Source organism: Podarcis erhardii (genome assembly GCF_964252035.2).
Source record: "Podarcis erhardii genome assembly, chromosome: 7".
Lineage (NCBI taxonomy): Eukaryota > Metazoa > Chordata > Lepidosauria > Squamata > Lacertidae > Podarcis > Podarcis erhardii.
The window spans coordinates 82,266,169-82,287,266 of record NC_138511.1 but is presented as its reverse complement, the minus strand read 5'-3'; the positions used below and the strand labels follow the sequence as shown (position 1 = coordinate 82,287,266).

The following is a 21,098-nucleotide window of genomic DNA, read 5'->3' as shown; positions in this document are numbered from 1 at the left end:
ACTGATCTGGGTAAGCGAGGCTTACATGAAGCCCTGCTGGCATGGCAGCCGACATGACGTAGGGCATCAGATTATGGTGATGGGCTGTAAGATGCATCACAGGGCATAGCTGGTTCCACTTTTGGCTTGGGCAGAGGCAGGCCTCAATTTACCTTCCTGGCTCCAGAGGGACTTGTTCAGTGAGGCCAATCATTCCGGACTGCTGGCCACAGGGAATCCTGATTAATCCTCTCCAGCTGTCGTTTAAAGAGGCAGGATTAAGGCTGATGGGCCTGAGAATCCTGGAATGAGGAACTGTATTGGGATCACTGACTCAGTGCTCTCCATGGGAACTGTGGAACACAATTTAGTGGCTAGAACCAGACCCAGGATGGGATCCTCACTCCCCGTTGCAGAGGAGTGTCAGGTTGCTAGGAAGAGTCATCACAGCCTTTTAAGATCTTGGAGGGGTGGGATGAGGTGGGGCAGTTCCTGCTCTGCTGAGCTGGAAGATACATATGTCAACCACAGCTATGTGATCACTCCTGGGGGCAGGAGAAGAGACTTCCTCCCTTCGGCTGAGGAGGAGCCAGAGTTATAATCTCTGGCAAAGTCCCGTGCATTTACGCAGCTCCCTTTTCACAAGCTAAGATCTGATCGTTGTTCTCACTGATAGATCCTGCGTTCGCCGGCTTCAGTGTCACATGGCCAAGGCCTTGCCACAAACGAGAAGGTTATAGAATGTTATTGTATTTGACTTAATAGTTTTTGGATTGTTATGAAAAGTGAAGGTCTGTTTTGCAATGTCACAAGATAATTTTGAATATGAGCAAAGACAAAAGAAAATGAGCCTGAGCCTGAGGGAAAGTATTATACCAGCCATTTTGGAGTGAGGTGAAAAGCTACAAAGGAAAATTCTAGAAGACAGGACCGTGGGAAGATGAAGCTCTAGGGCAGGCATAGGCAAACTTGGCCCGCCAAATGTTTTTTTGAGACTACAATTCCCATCATCCCTGACCACTGGTCCTGTTAGCTAGGAATGATGGGAGTTGTAGTCCCAAAACATCTGGAGGGCAGAATTTGCCTATGCCTGCTCTAGGGTGTGGATGACTTGCATTTATAGATGAATAGGAAGAGAATATTGGGGAGAAGGTTCTAGCAAATGCCATCAAATCTTGAAGAGCAGCTGTGGAGTTTTATTAATGTTGCGGCTCCCCACTCAAGGAATACCACTGGCTTTTTCAAGCGGTACAGGGAGATATTCTGTTAATGTGGAATGTCACCTTGCCCTGGACCTCTTAGCATAGCTGACACCATTGTGAAGGTTGACAGGGCCACCCTGAGACATTATACCTGGTATTTGTTGGTGGAGTTGAACGGGATCTCAGCCACCTTCTTGTTTTTCTCCCGCATCAGCTTGACGGATCCAGACGAGAGCTCAATACACTTTAGCAGGGCGGACTCAGAAGCATCTCCTGCCACGTCACGCTGAGAAGAAATGGAGGCTCTTTTAAACCATTTCCCTCTCTCACAGTGCACCCCTCATCTACCACATTCCTTTGCTTGGCAGAAGTCACAGCAATCTTTTGTAATCTCTTTCCCTCATGGCCACCCTCCATATCTCACACACTTCAGACTGTCAACCACGAATGATGCTATTTTCCGGAACAACCAAAGACATTTCTGTTCTGAAAAGCTTTCCTAATGGAATGATCTCTGCCATGGGGGTCTGCTTTGTATTGTTTTTAAATTTATCTATCTGATGTTATTTTCTGTGTTGTTGTCGAATCTCGTACATCCCCTTAAGACGTGTGTGGAAGCTGATACATAATAGTAGAATTAATTATTATTACTACTATTATTATCACTCAAGTAAGGAGATGAGAGAAATGAGGACACCCAACTTTAAACCTAACTACACCAAGGGCATCTTGGTCTGAAATAATATTCAGCATAGGTCCAAGTGCCACCCCAATACCTGACTTTTCACCTCCCAGTTGAGACCCAACTATGGTGTCCTTCACATTCTCTCAGGGTGTCTTGCTCTCACCTTGAGGATGGGCACATTTTCCTGACCTCCCTTGAAGACAGCTCGGTTGCAAAGCCCTGCAATGTGGGACAAAGCCACCCAGGTGGCAGAACTCTTGTCGAAGGCCGTGCCTACAAAGAAGGGGAAGTCAGATGAAAGGACGGAACAGAGACGTTCCAAGCTGAGGGAGGAAATGGAACTGGGCTGTAGAACCAAGGCCGCATCCACTCCATTAAAATACTACGATGCTACTTCAACAGTCATGATTTACCCCAAAGAATTCTGTTAAGGGTGCTGAGAGTTGTTAGGACACCCCATATTCCCCTCACAGAGCTACAGAATTAATAGTCAATCCCTCTTCACAGGAAACTCTGGGAATTGTAGTTCTGTGAGGCTCTCCTAACAACTCTTAGCATCCACAACAAAACACAGTTCCCAGAATTCTTTGGGGAATGACCATGAAAGCAGCGTTCATAGCGCTTTAAATTTATGGTGCGGATGTGGCCTGAGAGGAACTGGAGAATGGGGTGAGGAGAAAAATCTAGAGAGACAGGAGCTGCCCCATTTCACAATGCCTCACACAAGAAGATGCATCATGCCAACTTCTCATCGCACACCCCACCCCAAGACCAACAAGGGGTATACTTCCTGCCCTCACCAGACTGGTCCTCAGTAGTATCAGCCTCATGGATCTGGTTGTCGAACCACATGTGGGCAACGGTCATACGGTTCTGAGTCAGGGTCCCAGTTTTGTCTGAGCAGATGGTGGAAGTGGAGCCCAGGGTCTCGACGGCTTCCAAGTTCTTCACCAAGCAATTCTTACGGGCCATGCGTTTGGCTGTCAAGGTCAGACATACCTTGAGGGGAGAAACACGAGTCAGAGGTGGTTAAACCACTTTGATTTAAACATACTAGGGCAAGCTGGAGGTAGGGATTTGCCATTTTGCGTGGACTTAAAATGCCACCCCTTGCCAGATCTCTCTCCCCACAAGATTTCCATCTGCAGGCCTAGATTGCCTTCTCCATAGAACATTTACAGCCCCGAGTTACTTACGGTGACTGTAGCCAGGAGACCCTCGGGGACGTTGGCCACAATGATGCCAATGAGGAAGATGACAGCTTCCAGCCAGGTGTAGCCCAGAATCAGAGAGAGGACGAAGAAGGAAACCCCCAAAAAGACAGCCACGCCGGTGATCAGCTGGATGAAGTGCTCGATCTCCCTTGCAATGGGGGTCTTGCCAACTTCCAAGCCCGAGGCGAGTGTGGCAATTCGGCCCATCACGGTGCGGTCCCCTGTGGCGATGACGACCCCGCGTGCCGTGCCTGGTGAGATGAGAGACAACTCGATGGGCACCACCGATTCCTACCAGGTTTCTGCCAGTTTAATAGTTGTTACCACCAACACCAACACCCCGAAAAAGAATCTTGAGAACTGTTGTTAGGCAGGAGAGAGTGAGTTAATTGGTTAGAACAAAAAAATTATACCCTGCTTGATTGTTAAAAAAAACACACAACCCTACCGCAAAACAGTTTCCAGAAAGTTGAAACAAGAAAAAATTGCAGCTCTACTTAAAACTGTACCAAAGTTAAAATTCTAAAACAGATTAAAATGGCCTCTACCTACTAAGCATCTGGCCAGGCTTGTCTAAACAAGACCGCTTTTAGCAGGCGCCCAAAAGAGTTCTGTGAAGACGCCTGGTTGATCTCAGTGGGCAAGGAGTTCCCAAGGTTAGGTGCTGCCACACTCAGCGATCAAATGCGGAAGGGGTCAAATGTGGCAGCTGTCGTAGTGCCTATTTCACCGATCAAAGCAGCTGATTTGGGTTCATGCAGCGCAAGGCGATCTCATAGGTAAACTGGTCCCAAGTTGTTAAGGGCTCCATATACTAACACCTTGAACTTGGCCCAGCAGAAGATGGGCAACCAGTTTTCGGATCTCAGAGCACAGGTGTTCTATGCTGACAAGGTCTCATTCCCACCAGCAACCGTACTGTTAAAAATGCCTATTTCCCCTTGTGGAACTACAGTTCCCAAGGTTCCTTGGAGAAAGGAGGGGCCATTAAGCTAATTGAGGGCTATCGATGTGGACAGGCCCTCCATCATAGCAATGCAACCTTGTGAGGGTTTCTCCCAGGCTCTTCTCCAAATGCTTCCTCACATCTGCAGATAAAACTCTGGCTGTACCTTCTACACAGTTGGTAGAGAAGAAAGTGATGTTCCTTGTCTCCAGAGGATTGTCATGGGTGCAATCAGGAGATCGCGTCTGAGGCTCTGATTCACCAGTCAGTGAGGAGTTGTCCACCTGGAGAGAAAACACTGCGCATTTAGTTCTTTTTTCCCCCTAAGAAAGTTCTAAAAATTCACTTCTAACTTCGATGTGGAAATTTGCATGTTAGATTTTTAAATTCTCAAACGTTGTATGTAATAAATTGAAGGCTCTCAAAGTCTGATTTTCAAGATTAAAACAAAATAAAAAAATTCCTTCCAGTAGCACCTTAAAGACCAACTGAGTTAGTTCTAGGTATGAGCTTTCGTGTGCATGCACACGAAAGCTCATACCTAGAACTAACTCAGTTGGTCTTTAAGGTGCTACTGGAAGGAATTTTTTTATTTTGTTTTGACCATGGCAGACCAACACGGCTACCTATCTGTTTCAAGATTAAGTTTAAGTTTTGGCTCTGAAGCACAGCTGCTTCATATATTATGAAATTCCGGCAAAGGTGAGTACCAATGCATTGTGAAGTTGTCATGTTTTTTTAAAAACAACAACCAACCAAACAAAAAACCTTCCCTTCATGGTTTTAGGGTTGCAATGTGGATTAAGCAATTTAAAAATATTGGCTCAAAATATGTGCCTAAATATGTGACTAAAGCAGGTTGCAGAATTTTAAAAAATAAATAATTTTTACAGCAAATACATAGGCAAACTAAGATGAGCCACAGTTGCTTTAGATCAGGAATCCCCAAAATTAGCCCTCCAGATGTTTTGGGACTACAGTTCCCATCATCCCTGATCACTGGTCCTGTTAGCTAAGGATGATGGGAGTTATAGTCCCAAAACATCCGGAGGGCTGAGTTTCGGGATGCCTGCTTTAGATATTCCCCTTAGGGAGGGAGAAAAGGGGATGCTTCTTTAAGAGGATGCCTTATGCATTATCTAAAATAAAGCATTTTTCTTCAGAACCATTTGGGTTTTCTTTTTCTTTCTCTTCATGCGTATCTATGCTCATTGAATTAATTCATTGACTAGGCTGTTAAATGGACCAGCACAACTCTCACTGGAAGTGCACGAACAGGGCAATGTTTGGTTCAGAATGGGAGAAAACCAATGGCAAAAGACACCGTGACGATGGTCCCGGATGCCTGTTGAGAAGCAGAGGGCTGGAGACACTGGTGTGGAGGGTATGGGGAGGGGGGCAGATCTCACCTTACAGCCATGAGCCGAGATGATCCTGAGATCCGCCGGGACCCTGTCTCCCCCTTTCACCTCTACCAGATCACCAACCACCACGTCTTCGGCATTGAGCTGCATCTTCTCGCCTTCCCGGATGACCAGGGCTTGCTGCAGGGTGAGAGAGGCAGGCTCAGGTAGGTAGGCAGACATTCTGGGTTCTCGGCTACTGGCACACAGATCCCCTAAAACACATCACCTTAGAGCATCGTCTCCAAGAGAGATGGAAGTAATAGGGTTATCACTCATGTTGTTAAGACTCATCACACACGTAGCAGCATTTCCAACCTGTGAAGGACCCGCCTATAACAAACAGTACCAGTCTGCAATGGATCATTAACGTGCCATTTTATTCACACGGGGGCAGGGTAGTTTTTGTATTTCTCTTCCCATTTCACAGGTGGGAGACCCAATGTCCAAAATGCAGGTGTATCTTCTAGTTCATTGTGAGATATTGCTATCACTACTTGACATAGACCAAGTGGAATCTGGTGGGCCATGGCTAAGCCTGATAGGACAGGGGTGGTGGAGCCAGGATGGAACCCTAGAGTGTAAAGGCTGGAGCCATCATTGCAGCTGGAAGTTCATGCATCAATCCTGGCAAAATCTCATGGGCCATGGGCAAAGTTTGGAGTTCAGTTGGAGAGAGGGTTTCACACCCTGCTATTGGTTACCTGCTGGTAGGACTCATAGGATGGGCCCATGCAATTCACTCAACTCTTTGTTCCTCCTCTCATACCTGGGGCACCATGTTCTTGAACGACTCCATGATCTTAGAACTTTTGGCTTCTTGGTAGTAGGAGAAGCAGCCAGTGATGATGACAACAGCAGCCAAGACGATACCCAGGTACAGCTGTACAAAGGGCAGGAGCAGAAAGAGGTTGTTGGCATCTCAGAAGCTGCATGGGGTCCCGTCCCCTCTGCCTTGCCTCCCTGTTCTTTCCTCCATGCCCCCACCCCAGATACCATCCCCCCAGAACTTACATTGTCTCCCGCTGGGTCGTCCTCAGTTCCTGCCTGGATGCCATAGGCCAAGAAGCAGAGGATGGCACCGATCCACAAGAGGATGGAGAAACCCCCAAAGAGCTGGCGGCAAAACTTCACCCATTCGGGAGTGGTGGGGGGCGGGGTGAGTGCATTGGGGCCATCTCGGGCCAAGATCTCTTGGGCTTTGCTGTGGGTCAGACCCTGAGAGGGGGAGACAGACAAAATAAATACACCCATGCCCTACTGAGCCATCCCCACTTCCCTTGAGGACATGAGAAAAGTGCTGCTGGGTCAAGTGTCTCTGATGCCCCATCCCGCCACCTGCTGCACACCCACCATAAATCTAAAGCACATGACTTCCCTCCAGAGAATCCTGGTAATTGTAGTTTGTTAAGGGTACTGGGAATTATAGCTCTGTGGGGTGTAAACTACAGTTCCCAGGATTCTTTGGGAGAAGCCATGTGCCTTAAAGGCATCCTTTTTCTTGTCTTCATTCTGCATAGGGCAGGCATAGGCAAACTTGGCCCTCCGGATATTTTGGAACTACAACTCCCATCATCCCTAGCTAACAGGACCAGTGGTCAGGGATGATGGGAACTGTAGTCTCAAAACATCTGGAGGGCTGAGTTTGCCTATGCCTGGCATAGGGCTTCCCATACTTTTCTGTCAGGTTCTGCTTTAGAGGCTGCAGCACCTCTGAAATTATTAGCTTTTGAATAATTGGCTATTGTTATTGGCTGTTGATTGGCTATTGTCTGCTGGCGATTGATTGATTGATTGATTGATTGATTGACTGGATGATTGATAAAGCACCTAATACTGCTCTGTTCATCCTGCCCCCTCAATTCTATCTAGAAAATAAAGATCAGCTCCCACAATCCTGCAGGGTCGTTCTGTTCCACATAGGTAGCTACTGCCCAGGTCCCTTGCTGGCCACCTCTGCCAGCCAGCTGTTTCCCCCACGTCAATACCCCACTAGCCAGGAGGGCGAGGCAGCACTCCTGCCAACCCAACCCTTAAGGAAGCAAAGTTGAGCATCACGCCTTGGATGAAATCCATGGCTTCCTTCACCTGCACACAGTCTGTGTTGTATTTCCGGCACACTTCTTCAATGGACATTTTATGCTCGGTCTGAAAAACACCAGAGAGAGAGAGAGAGAGAGAGAGAGAGAGAGAATTAGGTGGTGTCTCCACTGACTGCCCCAGATCTTCTGCCCCACAAAAGTCCTCCCTACTGTTAGATGCCCCAACCTCCTCTGCAGCACCATCTACTGGTCAAGAGCAGGCCACACACGTTCCTACATCTGCGCTGCCTCCCCAGCCTCCCCACCCTGTGCCAGACCATCAACTTACCATCGCCACCTCCTTCTTAAGATCATCCAGATCTCGGATCTTCTGCTGCGCTTTGGTCTTCTTCGGCGAAGGGTTCTCATCATGCTTGTCTTGCGTGGTTGCCACGCGGTAGCTATCTGAGCGGCCGTACTGTTTGAGGGAAGAAGGAAACAGAGACGAGGGGGTGAAATGCCACACGCTAGAATGCCAGCCCCTAAGCCAACACCATTATTGGTACAATTGTTTCACATAGACCACAGTGCAGAAGCATCCCACCCCCAGCTATCTGTGTATGGAAGCAGCTCCCATTAGCACCCAAAGGTTCAAGAGTCCATATCATCAAAAGAAATGTCTCCTATGCTTCATCACAACCACTGAGACCAGCCAATAAATCTCTCCTGGCTATATGTTAGGATGGGGGACCTGTGACTTTCCAGTTGTAGGTTTGGCTACAATTCCCATCTTCCCTGGCCACTGACCATGCCATAGGCTCCCCGCTGTATAGGAAGAGTCCATAGAACAACAAGGTATTTTGCAAGACCTAATTCACACAGAGCATAATTGGTTTATGGAACACAGTAATCTCCACTAGCTTGAACAGAAGGATTAGAGAAATTCACAGAGAACTATTGGGGTCTATTAGCACTGGCAGATAAATGGAACTTCGGTGTTCAGGAACAGTATATCTCCGATTCTCAAATACCAGAGCTAAACAATAAGCTATCACCTTCATGCTTTGCTCGTGAGCTTTAAGGAACATTTGTTGGATCAAAATGCTGGATTAGCCGGCTCCCACGGTCTGCTCCAGCAGCACAATTCTTCACGGGCTTAAGCAGACACTGGCCTAAAACAATTAATACTATATATTTATCTTTGTCCTTTGTTTAATCCACTTACTGGTTTTTATTGGGTTGTGGTTTTAGTGTTGTTGTCTCTCTAGAAATTCAACTAACTAAATGAAGCCGTTCCTTCTTCCTCATTTAATTTGTGGCTTTCTGCCCCCCCCCCCGGGGGGGGGGAATGACAAGACATTTTGACTGCCATAGTTCTGCCAGCAGGAGAAGATGGAAGAAGCCCTGCAGGGCTCCTGTAAGGGAAGTAGGAGACCCGGAAGGGTGGCATCTTGCTAAGGAGCTGGCTAAGGCAAAGCTCAGTGGCAGAGCATGTGCTTGGCATGCAGAAGGCCCCATGGTTAGTTCTTGGCACCTCCACTTAAAGGTTATCTCAGGACAAAGAGCTGGGGAAGCCCTCTGCTTGAGACAATACTAGGCTGGATGAACTGACCCAGAATTATGCTGCTTTGCCTGCTGATCAACTGCAACTGCATCTACAACAGCATTTGATGAGCATTGAGCCCTTTGGCCCTCCAGGATCCACATATGCACTGCTGTGCATCATGCCGATCTGCGCATGCATTCCCGCTCAGGGGTTAGTTTGTGCTTTCTGAGGGCAAACCGTTGAGCCCTGCACACATGGTCTCAAAGACGGTGTCAGAATTCGCACCCGTGTTAGGTGCCTTGGTAACTGCACACATGCCAGGTTTCGAACCCAGTGTATCAGAGGAGCCTGTTTCCATGCATGCATTTCTGGGGGCGCACATGATCAGAGCATCACATGCTTGTCTGATGCTGTTGTCATGCAAGGACTATGGCAATGAGCTGTGAGATGGAAAGATCTCAGCTACTGAACTCACTGGGTACTCTGGGGCAAGACACGTGCTCTCAACCTCTCAGATCTTCGACTAGCCTGCCTTACAGAATACCGAGGAGCATAACTGAAATATTATATGCAGAGTGCTTTGAACGATGCACTTTTTCAAAGGTTTAATTCATGGTAAGCCTTAACTGCAGAACTTGTGCCCCTTGTCATACATGGACAACAGTGCTTTTTTTATATAGAAAAAGAGGTGCAGGAACTCCCACTCTTTTTTTGACGGACAACCCAGATGTCAAGATTTTTAGGGGGGAGCTCCACCTGATCGCCCCACCACTGGCATCGCTGCAGCCACATTACATCACCTCTGTCACACAGCTCTGGCCGCTGTGCCAATATACAGCTTCTGGTACGCTACAAAGAGGTGGCAGAAGAGAGTTCTGGCTTAATAAAAGCCCTGGTGCACCTCTGGAACAGGCGCAGTACTGGGTGCTTCTGAGCATGCACAAAGCGCCTTTCCTTCTTCACTGGGGAATAGAAACTAATGCCCATGGATTTTTGGAGCAACAAGAAGAACTTGAGGCCTAAGGTCTCAGAAATATCCTATCCTTTCAATATCTTCAGCAAACAGAATTGGTAGTTGCCAGGGAGTTCCCCACACGAGGGCATTGCTAGCAGGTTGAGGTTTGTGAGATCTCCTATTCCGCCCTTTGCTTCTTGTCTCTGCCCTTGACCCATCGGAGACAGAACTTCATCTGGCCAAGGGAAGGAAGGCAACCTGCAGTTGTGTGCAGACTGTCCTTTTGCCCCCTGACACTCTTTTGACCAAAGTTCTTCTGCCCACCTGCATTCTTCAGTGAAGCAGGTTTTGTAGGATTCCCCATTTCAAAAAACCTGCAGAACCTGTTTGACTCTGCACCACGGCAGGACAGGGTGGTGATGGAGTCTGGCCACCACCAGCAACAGTGGTGGTCCCATCGTTCCACCTTACACATCTCTGAAAACTTCTATCTGAACGCAGCTCCAAACTGTCTTCCTTCTCCAGGCCCAATCCTAGAAGATGATTCACTAAGAACTGAACAGGGTGAGAGAAAAGGTGTGTGCTTTCTGAAAAAGGATGGGGAATCTATAGGCTTGTGATGCAGTTTCATCTCTAAAGTCTGGCCTGGCCATTATCCACATAAGAGGAGGATGTAGGGAATAAATGTGCTCCTAAGGCCCAAGGAGGATATTCCATGACCTTGACTGACTTTGAGATGCCCTTTGCCAGAAGTGCTGATGAGCAAAAAGCTTGGGCCTTGATTTGTGACTGAGAGTGGGGTTGTCCTCCTGCCGGTCATCAGATGACCGTTCGGGGTGAGGGAACCTCAACAGACGTCCTCATTCACCCATGCCCCTATCAGAACACCCATTGCAATTCAAAGCGTTGGCAGAAAGCTGAGATGTTTGGAAAGAGTGGTATACAACCTGAGAGCAGAGCATATGAAGCATGCACACCCTTAGACATGCTAATCAGTATACATGCACATGTTGAATCCCCCCACACACACAAAACGGCGAGGCTGACATTTACAGATATTCACATGTACTGAGGCCCCAAGCCACCAAGGGCCAAGGCAGCCATGCGATACACTTAGAAGCCCAGACAAGTCTCTCTCTTGCATGTGCAACCATGAACAAAATATGCACAGAATCACAGAGAAAGAAAAAGAATGCATTCTCATTGCTAGCCAAACCACCAACACCCCAATGCTTTTCCAATGTGCTTTCCTTCCCAGTATGCAGATATATGCAGTTTGCATATACATGTCCATTTCTAGACTAGTTGTGTGCATGAGAGTGGCACACACTGATGTCTACCAGATTTCCTACAGTGGAGAATACTGCAGTCTCACACAAGGTGTTTTTTCTCCCTCTAAGAGACCTGGAAAGCAGTTGGTGGGGCATGTGGTTAGAATGCAATACTGTATTCCCTGAGCAAAGTGTCCCAACTCTTGATAAGCTCAATGGTTGAGAAAGGAGAGTTTATAAGCTCCCACAGTTGCCCCTTGGGGGGGGGGTGTTGGGGGGGGGATGTGGCATAGGAACCCATCCTTCCTCCTATAACACTAGTTATAAAAAGAGGATGTCTCTGTGCACCAAACCTGCTGATGTATTTCTGGGAGATGACTAAAGGCAATTGGTTACTCTGAGCTGGAGATAGGGGGCTTTTGTGGAGGGGCGTGCCTAGCTTGGGGGGAGGGTCTCTGGGCACCCGGCACCCGGCAAGCTGCCCGCCGGCCTCCCCAGCTCCATCAGGCCTGACCGCCACCCCCATATTCTGCGGCGCTGCGACGGAAGGAAGGGAGAAATCCCTGGCGTGGTGCCAGCGCTGCAGCAAGGCTCACCAGCCGCAGAGCCCTGTGCCAAGTGAGGAGGAGGAGGAGGAGGAGGAAGAGGCAGATGAAGAAGGCTAGCAAATGCAAATCCCCCGCCAAAGGGACAAGACACCTTCCGCACCCTCTGGCTGCCTTTGCAGGGCTCCGGAATGAATTCCTGGGGAGGGAGCGACTGGGTCAGGGTGACCCAGGCAAGATGAGGCGGGGGGGGGGAGAGGCTGGCCTGGGGAGGAAGGGGGAAGAAAGAGGGTGTCTCTTCCCTATAAAAATCAGAGGGAATACATTGGTCTGGCTTGGGAATCCCTTTCTCCCTGGGCCTGAAACTCCCACAGCCAAGAAATGAGGGGTGGGGAACCAGATCTTGGGAGCCAGATGCGTTTTCCATTTCCTTTTCCAAGGCCCATAATATATTAAACAAGGCCTAGAATAACCCCCCTCTCTCTGTCCAGCTTCTCTTTTTCCCAGTATTTCCTACCCACTCCCACAAAAAAAACCCACCCTTCCTCTCTTTGCTGCAGAGAGAGGCTGGCAACAAGAGCTTGCCTCTCCTTATCCGCAGACACCAAATATAGGAGCCTGTAAAGGGGACTGGAGGCAGCGAGGGCGGGGGGGGAAACCTCATGTGGGAGGGGGAAGCAGAAGGGGAGGCTGAGAAGCCATCAATCCCTCCCCCTCGCTTTCTCTTCAGGGGGGAAAAGAAAGCTTAATAATGGTGCGTCCCCCAGCTAAAGAACCCCGTTCCCACTCGATGGTCCTATGCATTTCCCCCTCCCCATCCTCTCTCTCTCTCTCCCCCCCCCGTTTCCACCTCTCCCCTTCCTGCTCTTTGCAAGGTTACAGCTGCTGCAATGGTGCCCTCTCTCTCCCCGTCTCTTTGATGTGCCCCCTCCCTCTTGCCAGAAAGGAAGGCGGATTAGCTGCTCTCTGCCCATATGCTTTCCCTCCTCCCTCCCTCCCCCCCCCTCCCCGCAGCCACACACACATACACAGACAAGAGTGCTTGTCTTTTGGAAATCCGCGCCATCATTCCTCTGACCCCAGTCTGTTTCTTTCTCCTCTTGCATTCTCTCCCCAGCCCCCAGCCCAGCCAAAGATAGGGACGTTTAATGCTAGATTCCCCACTCTCCTCCCCCTGGGAACCACCAGGAATTTATTTGCGCGTAGAGAGGGAATCCTATCCCGTTTATGTCTCCCATTCCTGGTGATGATCGAGGCGCAAGGGGTATAGAAAGCACCCCAGCTCCATTCCTCCTGCCTCCTCCGTTTCCAAACAACATCCCTTTGCTGGATGTTGCAAAGGCTAGGAATGGTGGCGTTGCGGGGGGGGGGGCGGCGAATATGAACAGGAAAGGTCACCTTCCTAAATGAATTTCTCTGTCACTGGACGCTCCTAGGACTGTATTGCTAAAGGACACCAAATGGGCAAAGTATATTTCTAGGTGGGTGAGAAATTTAAATAATAATAATAATAATAATAACAACAGCATATATTGATGATAGAAGTTCAGAAATAGGGGAACGGGTGGGGGTGAGTTTCTTGTTTGGGCCCCCCCTCTGGCGCCACCTACACAAAAAGAGGGGGGCTGCTGCTGCTGCCTTCTGATGCCGCAGCCCCCACTAGCACCTGCCCCCCCCCCGTCAAGAGGAGAGAACTGCTCCTGAATATCAATGAGGGGGGAATAACAGCGTCCTCCTCTCCCGAGCACCGCCTTTGGGTGCCTGGCGATCATTTCCTGTGCTTTCCCTTTCTTCGCTCCATCTTTTTCCATTCCTCTAAACCTGCCTCTCCTTTCCCCCTCTTCCTCTCCTTTGCTCATCATCTCTCATCCTCCATTCCTTCCTCTCTCTCTCTCTCTCTCTCTCTCTCTCTCTCCCTCTCTCTCTCCCTCTCTCTCTCTTTCTCCCCCCACCTCCAGCCCAATGACTCATCCTTTCTCCTTCATCTCTCCATCCGGCGCTGACATCTTGTCACCCATGGGGAGGGAGAGATCTGCCTGCCATTTCCCTGCCAGCCCCTTTCCCTCCCTCTGCAAGGTTTTATCATCCCCTTCCGCCGCCCCCCACCAAGAAATCCAAGTCAAAAAAAGCGCCCCAAATTCCAGACACCCCTCTCCAAAAACATACACCCAGGAAGGAGAGTCTCGGTTCCTAAGACATGAATCTCACATCATCATCACCAAATCATGAATCTCGCTGCGCGGACACCACTTTCCAATGGATGATAAGCTTTTTGTTTATCGCAGCACAGCTAAAAATATGCCCTGAACTGTCAGGGCGAGATCCACACATCCTAGCGGATGCGGAGAAGAAAAGAGGGAGGGACGCAGGGGAAAAATGGTCTCGCAGTCCTCGCTGTCTCCAAGGACAAGGACAGAGATGTGCTGCGTGTGAGCATGGAGCCGGCAGAGGGGAAGAGAAGGTGACCGGCAGGGTGGGGGCGGAGGGTGCTTCATACGGGTACCAGCTCCTCCGTTGCAGAGGGACACATGCGCTCCCCCCATGCGCAGACACATACAAATACATGCCGGGGCACACCGCACAAAATCATGATCCACAGCGATCCACGGGATTAAGGAGTCACACGGGCACCGTACTCGAGTGCGCATAGACACATCTGCGCGGATTGCACAGACATTTCCCTGCTGTATATGTGAAGCGCAAGCGAGCAGAATTCGAGGTATGTGTCATCAGGAGGTGGGTGAGAGCGAGGTAAGGCAGCGGCAGATACAGGGATGGCGCGTGTGTGCGAGAGAGAGATGCGGATGTACAGCGTCGTGCGCACGCGGCCACACGCGTGCATGCAATGCGGGCAAGGAGGCGTGTTTAGAAGCGCAAGTACGCAACACAAGGGCACAGCAAGGCTGCCCATCGGTATATACAGGTGCAATGATGCACAGAAACCCAAAGGTGTGCTGATCAGGGGGTATTGCTTCGCTACACAGAGAGAGACACAAAAAGAGAGGAATGCGCTACTTACCCCCATGTTGGCGGCTTGGGCGTCTCAGTCTGGATGACCCAGACTCTCCTGGGGGTGTCTAGCAGGCAGGCAGGCAGGAGGATGGATGGATGGATGGAATGGGAAAAAGAGAACGAAAGAGAAAGGGAGAGAGAAAGAGTGAGACAGACAGAGGGGAGAGGAGGGAGCTGCCTGCGCCCCAGCCAGGGATGTTGTGCCCACGGCTGCCAGGCGCGGAAGGACAGAACTCGACGCACTCCTGCCGCTGCTGTCTGAGCCGGGGCAGCACAACAGCCAATCAGCAGCTCCTCTCCCCCTCATGCACCCACCCCGACCCACCAGCAAGCCCCGCCCCTTTTACTGCAGAATTCACCTTGCCCAAGGTGGGGAGAGAAGGGGCAGGGGATCCCCCAAGCCTGGCCTGCACAATCTGCCCCAAACCAAACCGGTTGATGGGGACCCTCAAAATCAAAGCGCACACACACACACAAATTATTGGGAATATGCCAAACTCTGCTGGATCGCAGTCTCCAGAGAATCCCACAGCCTCTCGGTTCACCACAGGCCTCTGTATGCACACACTTCAAACCCCATCCGATTGTCCCCAAAAGGCAAAGTGTCACCCCACCCCCACGACACGCCAAAACCACAACGCATCTTCTGAACTGCACAGAATACGGAGACCCACAAATGTGTCAATGTGCCTGTCCCTCAGGGGCAGCCGGAATCCCCAAACCCTTCTCAAAGCAGGTGACAAACATGCACCGGAGGCCTTTCATATCTGAGGGCTACTGCCAACCTGAAATCAGGACACCCCCCTCACCAGGACCGACGCCGCAATGCTCCACATCACCCCTCAGAAGCACAATTCACCTCCCCAACCTGTACACACACCACACCGCATCAAAACAATGCACGATGTGCCGAAACATCCTAAGAACACACAATCGTGATTCCCCAACACACTGTGTTCCCCTGTCTCCCAAACAAACCCTATGGGAACCAGTGCCATTCAGATATATTTTCTGGGGAATAAACTCGAGGAGGGAGGGAGGGAGGGAGGTCATAGCTCAGTGGTTGAGCACATGCGTTGCCGGCCTGAAGGTCTCAGGTTCAATCCCTGGCCTCTCCAGTTAAAAGGATCAGGGAGCACGTGGGAGGAAAGCGCCTTCTCTTCTCCAGGAATCCTGGAGAGCCACTGCAGGTCAGATTAGGCAGCACACCAGGCTGGAGAGGCTATTCCTCTGATTTAGGATAGGGCAGCTATACAAATAAAACCAGTAACCCCTTCAAATACGGAGGTCACATCCAGACCATCCATTTAAAGCACATTGCTCCTCCCACCAAAGAATCCTGGGAGTTGTAGTCCCCCCCCTGCAGAACAACAATTCCCAGCACCCTTAAGAAACCACAGTTCCCCGGATTCTTTGCAGGGAAGCCATGTGGAGTGTGAATGTAATCTGTGCTCGGGGAGCCAAATCTGGCCAAACTCACAGAGCGAGGAGCCTGCAAACTGACCCTCTGGGGGGAAATAGCTGCTGACTGGGAGATTTACAGCCTCTTAACCTCCAAAAGGGACATGGGTGGCGCTGTGGATTAAACCACAGAGTCTAGGATTTGCTGATCAGAAGGTCGGCGGTTTTAATCCCCGTGACGGGGCGAGCTCCCATTGCTCGGTCCCTGCTCCTGCCAACCTAGCAGTTCGAAAGCACGTCAAAGTGCAAGTAGATAAATAGGTACCGCTCCAGCGGGAAGGTAAACGGCGTTTCCGTGCGCTGCTCTGGTTCGCCAGAAGTGGCTTAGTCATGCTGGCCACATGACCCGGAAGCTGTACGCCGGCTCCCTCAGCCAATAAAGCCAGATGAGCGCCGCAACCCTAGAGTCGGTAACGACTGGACCTAAGGGTCAGGGGTCCCTTTACCTTTACTAACCTCCAAAAACATACACAGTAATATAGAGATTGTTAACAAAGAGAGTTTTCCAGACATAACCATTGGAGAATGATTGGCATCCTGACCAACCGACAATCCCCAGGACTCCTTGGGGATAAACCATGATATTTGAATTGGTATGAAACCACTGCTAATGTGCAGTGATACCATCTGTTTTGTTTTTCCTGAAAGATAAGTGGATCCTCTGGTTTGTGCATTTACACACACACACACACACACACACACACACACACACACACCACCCCACTTTCCTAACTGCACATAAAATATGTGGCCTCACAGTCCTTACCACATTTCACCCCATCAGTCACAGAACCTGCATTGCACTAAGGCTTCCCTTTAAGCTGATAATGTTTGTTTGTTTGTTTGTTTGTTTGTTTGTTTGAAGACATCGGTATTGAACGGTGGAATTCTCTGCTTGGCAGCTGTTCGTGTGAAAAGGATCTCAGGACTTCAGTGAACATGAGTCAGCACTGTTGTGTACCTACAAAGAAAACTAACACAATTTTAGGCTGCATTCGTAAAACCACACCTTGCAAGTTGTCGCAACTAGGAGTTAGCTGCACTTTACTCTGCACCAGTTCGACCTCACATTGTTTCCATTCTTAAGGAGGATGTCCCAGCCTTTGCAAACCTGGTGTGCTTCAGATGCATCAGGCTGCAATTCCCATCTGTCCCTGTCAACATGGCCAGTGGTCAGTGATGATGGACGCTGAAGTCCAAAACTACTGTACCTCACAAACTAGTCTGGCATTATAGTCTCATGGAGACAGGACCTGGAATATAGTAGGACATGTTCACAGGGACCTGAATGCCTCTGGCGTGACCAGACACCTGTACAGTGCCACAACATGGCCATTACACAGATGTGAATACCCTACCACTTGCAAGAAGCTTGCAAAATATTTCCCTGCCCCTGCAATAAACAAGCAAGCAAACAATCAAAGCTTCTATCTTGACCTTCCTTGGAAAAGCTAAGTTTGGTTCAAGTGGGGCTCTCAGTGAGTTCTTGGGGCTATGAAATAAAGATCTGAGGACTCTGGGAAAGAGTTAAAAATCAAGCTTTACTGTGATGAAATCAAACTCTAGTGAGTCAGATTACAATTCTCCCCCAAACCACCACCCCATCAGTGAGATCTAAGGTAAACATCTCCTGTAAAAAGAAAAGAATTGAAGCAATGGTATTAGCTGACTGGTAACTGTTTACTGGTTCTTTTCAGAGCAAGGAGGGCCTATTCCCTAGGGATTAGTGCCAACTCCACCCTGATAGTCTCCCTGGATCTAAACTGGAGTCAGGGATTAAGAGCATCTAGGCCCCAGCATCATTTCTCAGCCTCCATCATCCCTCATTTGATCTCCATGGCAACTGGGCAAGGGGGGAAGTCCATGTGACCCAGAGTCACTGTGGCAACAGAAGGAAGGGGTTTCCACGGCAGCAAGACAAATAGGATCACTGCCCAATGGGAGGAGGGGCTTGTCACAGGTTCAGAAGGCCTGATATGGGGGAGGATAAACTTTAGGCACCCCTCATCTGTGAAAAGCTTGTGGAGGCCAGAGAGAGGGGTGGATTTCTTAATCCTCTCTCTGCCTTCTAACATAATCTTTCTCCCTATCCAGGGCATCAGTAGGATGAATTACCTGGCATTCAGTTTTGGGGTAGGAATCAAGAAGTACCTGGGAAGGGACATTCAGCCATTCCCCATCCCTTTGCTAGTGTGAAAACTGTATTTGATTACATTTACTTCTTACCCATAATCCCTAGCTTCCCCTATTTCTCTGCTCATTTTTTTGGCCATTCTTTAGCATGTAAACTCCAAGGGGACAGTGATCAATCTTATTTTGCCTTTTTTTGCTGATTCAGCACTGTACCAAACACATTAATAGGGCTGTGAAATAATAATAATAATAATAATAATAATAATAATAATAATAATAATAATGTACTCTTTGTAGAAATAAATAGCTGTATTAATCAATGAAGTGATTTGGTGGTCAGTGGGGTGGAAAGGAAAAGAATATTCTCTTAGAATCATAGATTTGTAGAGTTGGAAGGGACCCTGAAGGTCATCTATTCCAACCCCCCGCAATGCAGGAATCTCAGCTTAAGCATCCATGACAGACAGTCAACTCTGCTTAGAAACCTCCAAGGAAGGAGAGGCCACCATTTTCTGAAGGAGTCCGTTCCACTGACAAAAAGCTCTAAATGTCAGAAAGTTCTTCCTGATGTTTAGTCAGAATCTCATTTCTTGTAACTTGTTTTTTTTTAAAAAAAGATATTTATTAAAGTTTAACAATTACAAAAAAAATAGTAATTAAAAAGATTACAATACTTCAAAAATAAAGGAAAATACAATATTTAAAAAAAAGAAAACCCAAAAACAATACAGCTAAACAATAACATTTAAAAACAATAACATCCAGTATTTTCATATATTTATCTTTCATTTACTTATTTCCATGACTTCCTCGCACCTCCCTTTTTGTATTCTTAATTCATAATTGTTTCAGCGAGTCCTTTCCCTCTTTCTCAGATTTTGTTCTATAATTTATCTTAACGCAGTTTAACTTTAAATTTTACACTTTAACCCATTAACAATCCATTTTGACATAATTCTTTATGACCTTTCTGCTAAGACCATGTAAGTTCATTCCAGCATCTTTCTAACATTCATTAATTTTACAATGTTTTTTAAAATATACTCTAAATTTTTTCCAATCTTCTTCCATCGACTCTTCTCCCTGGTCTCGGATTCTGCCAGTCATTTCCGCCATTTCCATATAGTCCATCATTTCTTGTAACTTGAAGCCATTGGTCCGGGTCCTACCCTCCAGAGCAGGAGAAAACAAGCTTGCTCCCTCTTCCATGTGGCAGCCCTTGAGATATTTGAAGATGGCTATGATACCTCCTCTCATTCTCCTCTTCTCCAGGCTAAAAGGACCCAAGTCCCTCAACTGCCCCAAACTGCTGGGTTTCCAGACCCTTGATCATCGTGGTCTCCCTCCTCTGCACATGTTCCAGCTTGTCAATATCCTTCTTAAATGTGGCACCCGGAACTGGACACAGTATTCCACTATACTTCTGTTGATGCCACCTAGAATAGCATTCACTTTTTTTGCTGCTGCATCCCACTGTTGACGTATGTTAAGCCTGTGGTCTACTAAGACCCCTAGATCCTTTTCACATGTACTGCTGGTAAGCCAGGTGACCCCCATCTTGTATCCTGCCAAAGTGTAGAACCTTGCACTTGTCCCTACTGAGATTCAGTTTGTCAGTTTTGGTCCAGTTCTCCAATCTGTTGTGTTGAATTCTGAATCTATCTTCTAAGCCTAAGGTATTAGCTGTCCCTCCCAGTTTGGTACCATCTGCAGATTTGATGAGGCTGTCCTCAACTCCTTTGTCCAAGTTGTTTATAAAGACCTTGAAGAACAACAAATCCAGGACAGAACACCGTGGCACCCCACTTGCCATTTTTTTCCAGGTTGACGAGGAACCATTAGTGAGCATTCTTTGGGTTCTGTTAGTCAACCAGCTACAAATCCACCCAACAGTTACACCATCCAGCCCAAACTGCTATCTTTCAGCCTCAGATCCCCATAATCAGATACGGTGCCAGAATCTGGGGGACCATCAGAGCTGGGCTGACAACAGGGGATTTCTACACACCCCAGCACACACACACGGGGGGAGAGAGAGAGAGAGAGAGAGAGAGAGAGAGAGAGAGAGAGAGAGAGAACTGCAGCCACAGCTTGTCCAAAGTGGTACCGCCACTTGCCCACCACTGAAATGTCTGTTGGGGGGCAGACCAAGAGGGTGGTAAGTGGCAGGATCACAAAGCTGGTCCATTGAGGGATCCTTCTGAGCTTCTGAAGCCCATGGCCAATGCCTAACCTAGCTGACCACTGGCTCCAGGCCTGCAATATAATCCTAAGGAAATTGACCTCCCTTATAGGATTACTAGTACATAAGTGCAGTATACTTTGGACACTCAAAAAGTGCCATGGGCACTGGTACAGCTAAGTAGTTTTAGCCCCTAGACTTAGTGGCTTTAATTGCCCCCTTTAATTGCCCCACATGTACAACTTCAGTTGTGAAACACAACCTTGACATTTCTTTACTCCCTCAACCAGCCGCTCCACATTTTTCACAACTATCACAACATTCCTGATGTGTTAGCAAACAAAACAATAAGTTTGCCAACGCTGTTTAAAAGAAAGGAAAATGCTCTGAGCATCTGCAGTTTTACCTTTCACACTCACTTGAATCCTAGCACCATCATGACCACAGAAATGAAATAATGTTTCCTCCTGCTGTTCTCATGCCAATTTGAGAATAAGCACCATTTTGTCATGGGAAGGATATATCCCCCACCCAAACTTGGTT

At 48.4% G+C, this 21,098-nt stretch overlaps 1 protein-coding gene across 1 annotated transcript in view; it reads right to left on the bottom strand.

Annotated features, from left to right (window-relative positions):
* ATP1A3 (ATPase Na+/K+ transporting subunit alpha 3) overlaps nt 1-15,026 on the bottom strand; it is a 34,305-nt gene extending 19,279 nt beyond the window's left edge. Inside the window, exons 1-11 of the mRNA XM_081868750.1 lie at nt 14,787-15,026; nt 7,800-7,928; nt 7,518-7,577; nt 6,444-6,647; nt 6,199-6,312; nt 5,436-5,570; nt 4,193-4,310; nt 3,063-3,331; nt 2,667-2,865; nt 2,030-2,139; nt 1,333-1,467 (exon numbers count right to left, since the gene is read on the bottom strand). Of these exons, the coding sequence (XP_081724876.1) occupies nt 1,333-1,467; nt 2,030-2,139; nt 2,667-2,865; nt 3,063-3,331; nt 4,193-4,310; nt 5,436-5,570; nt 6,199-6,312; nt 6,444-6,647; nt 7,518-7,577; nt 7,800-7,928; nt 14,787-14,792 (1,479 nt within the window). The 5' untranslated portion in view covers nt 14,793-15,026. The remainder of the gene's footprint in view (nt 1-1,332; nt 1,468-2,029; nt 2,140-2,666; nt 2,866-3,062; nt 3,332-4,192; nt 4,311-5,435; nt 5,571-6,198; nt 6,313-6,443; nt 6,648-7,517; nt 7,578-7,799; nt 7,929-14,786) is intronic.
* Nucleotides 15,027-21,098: the final 6,072 nt, after the last annotated feature.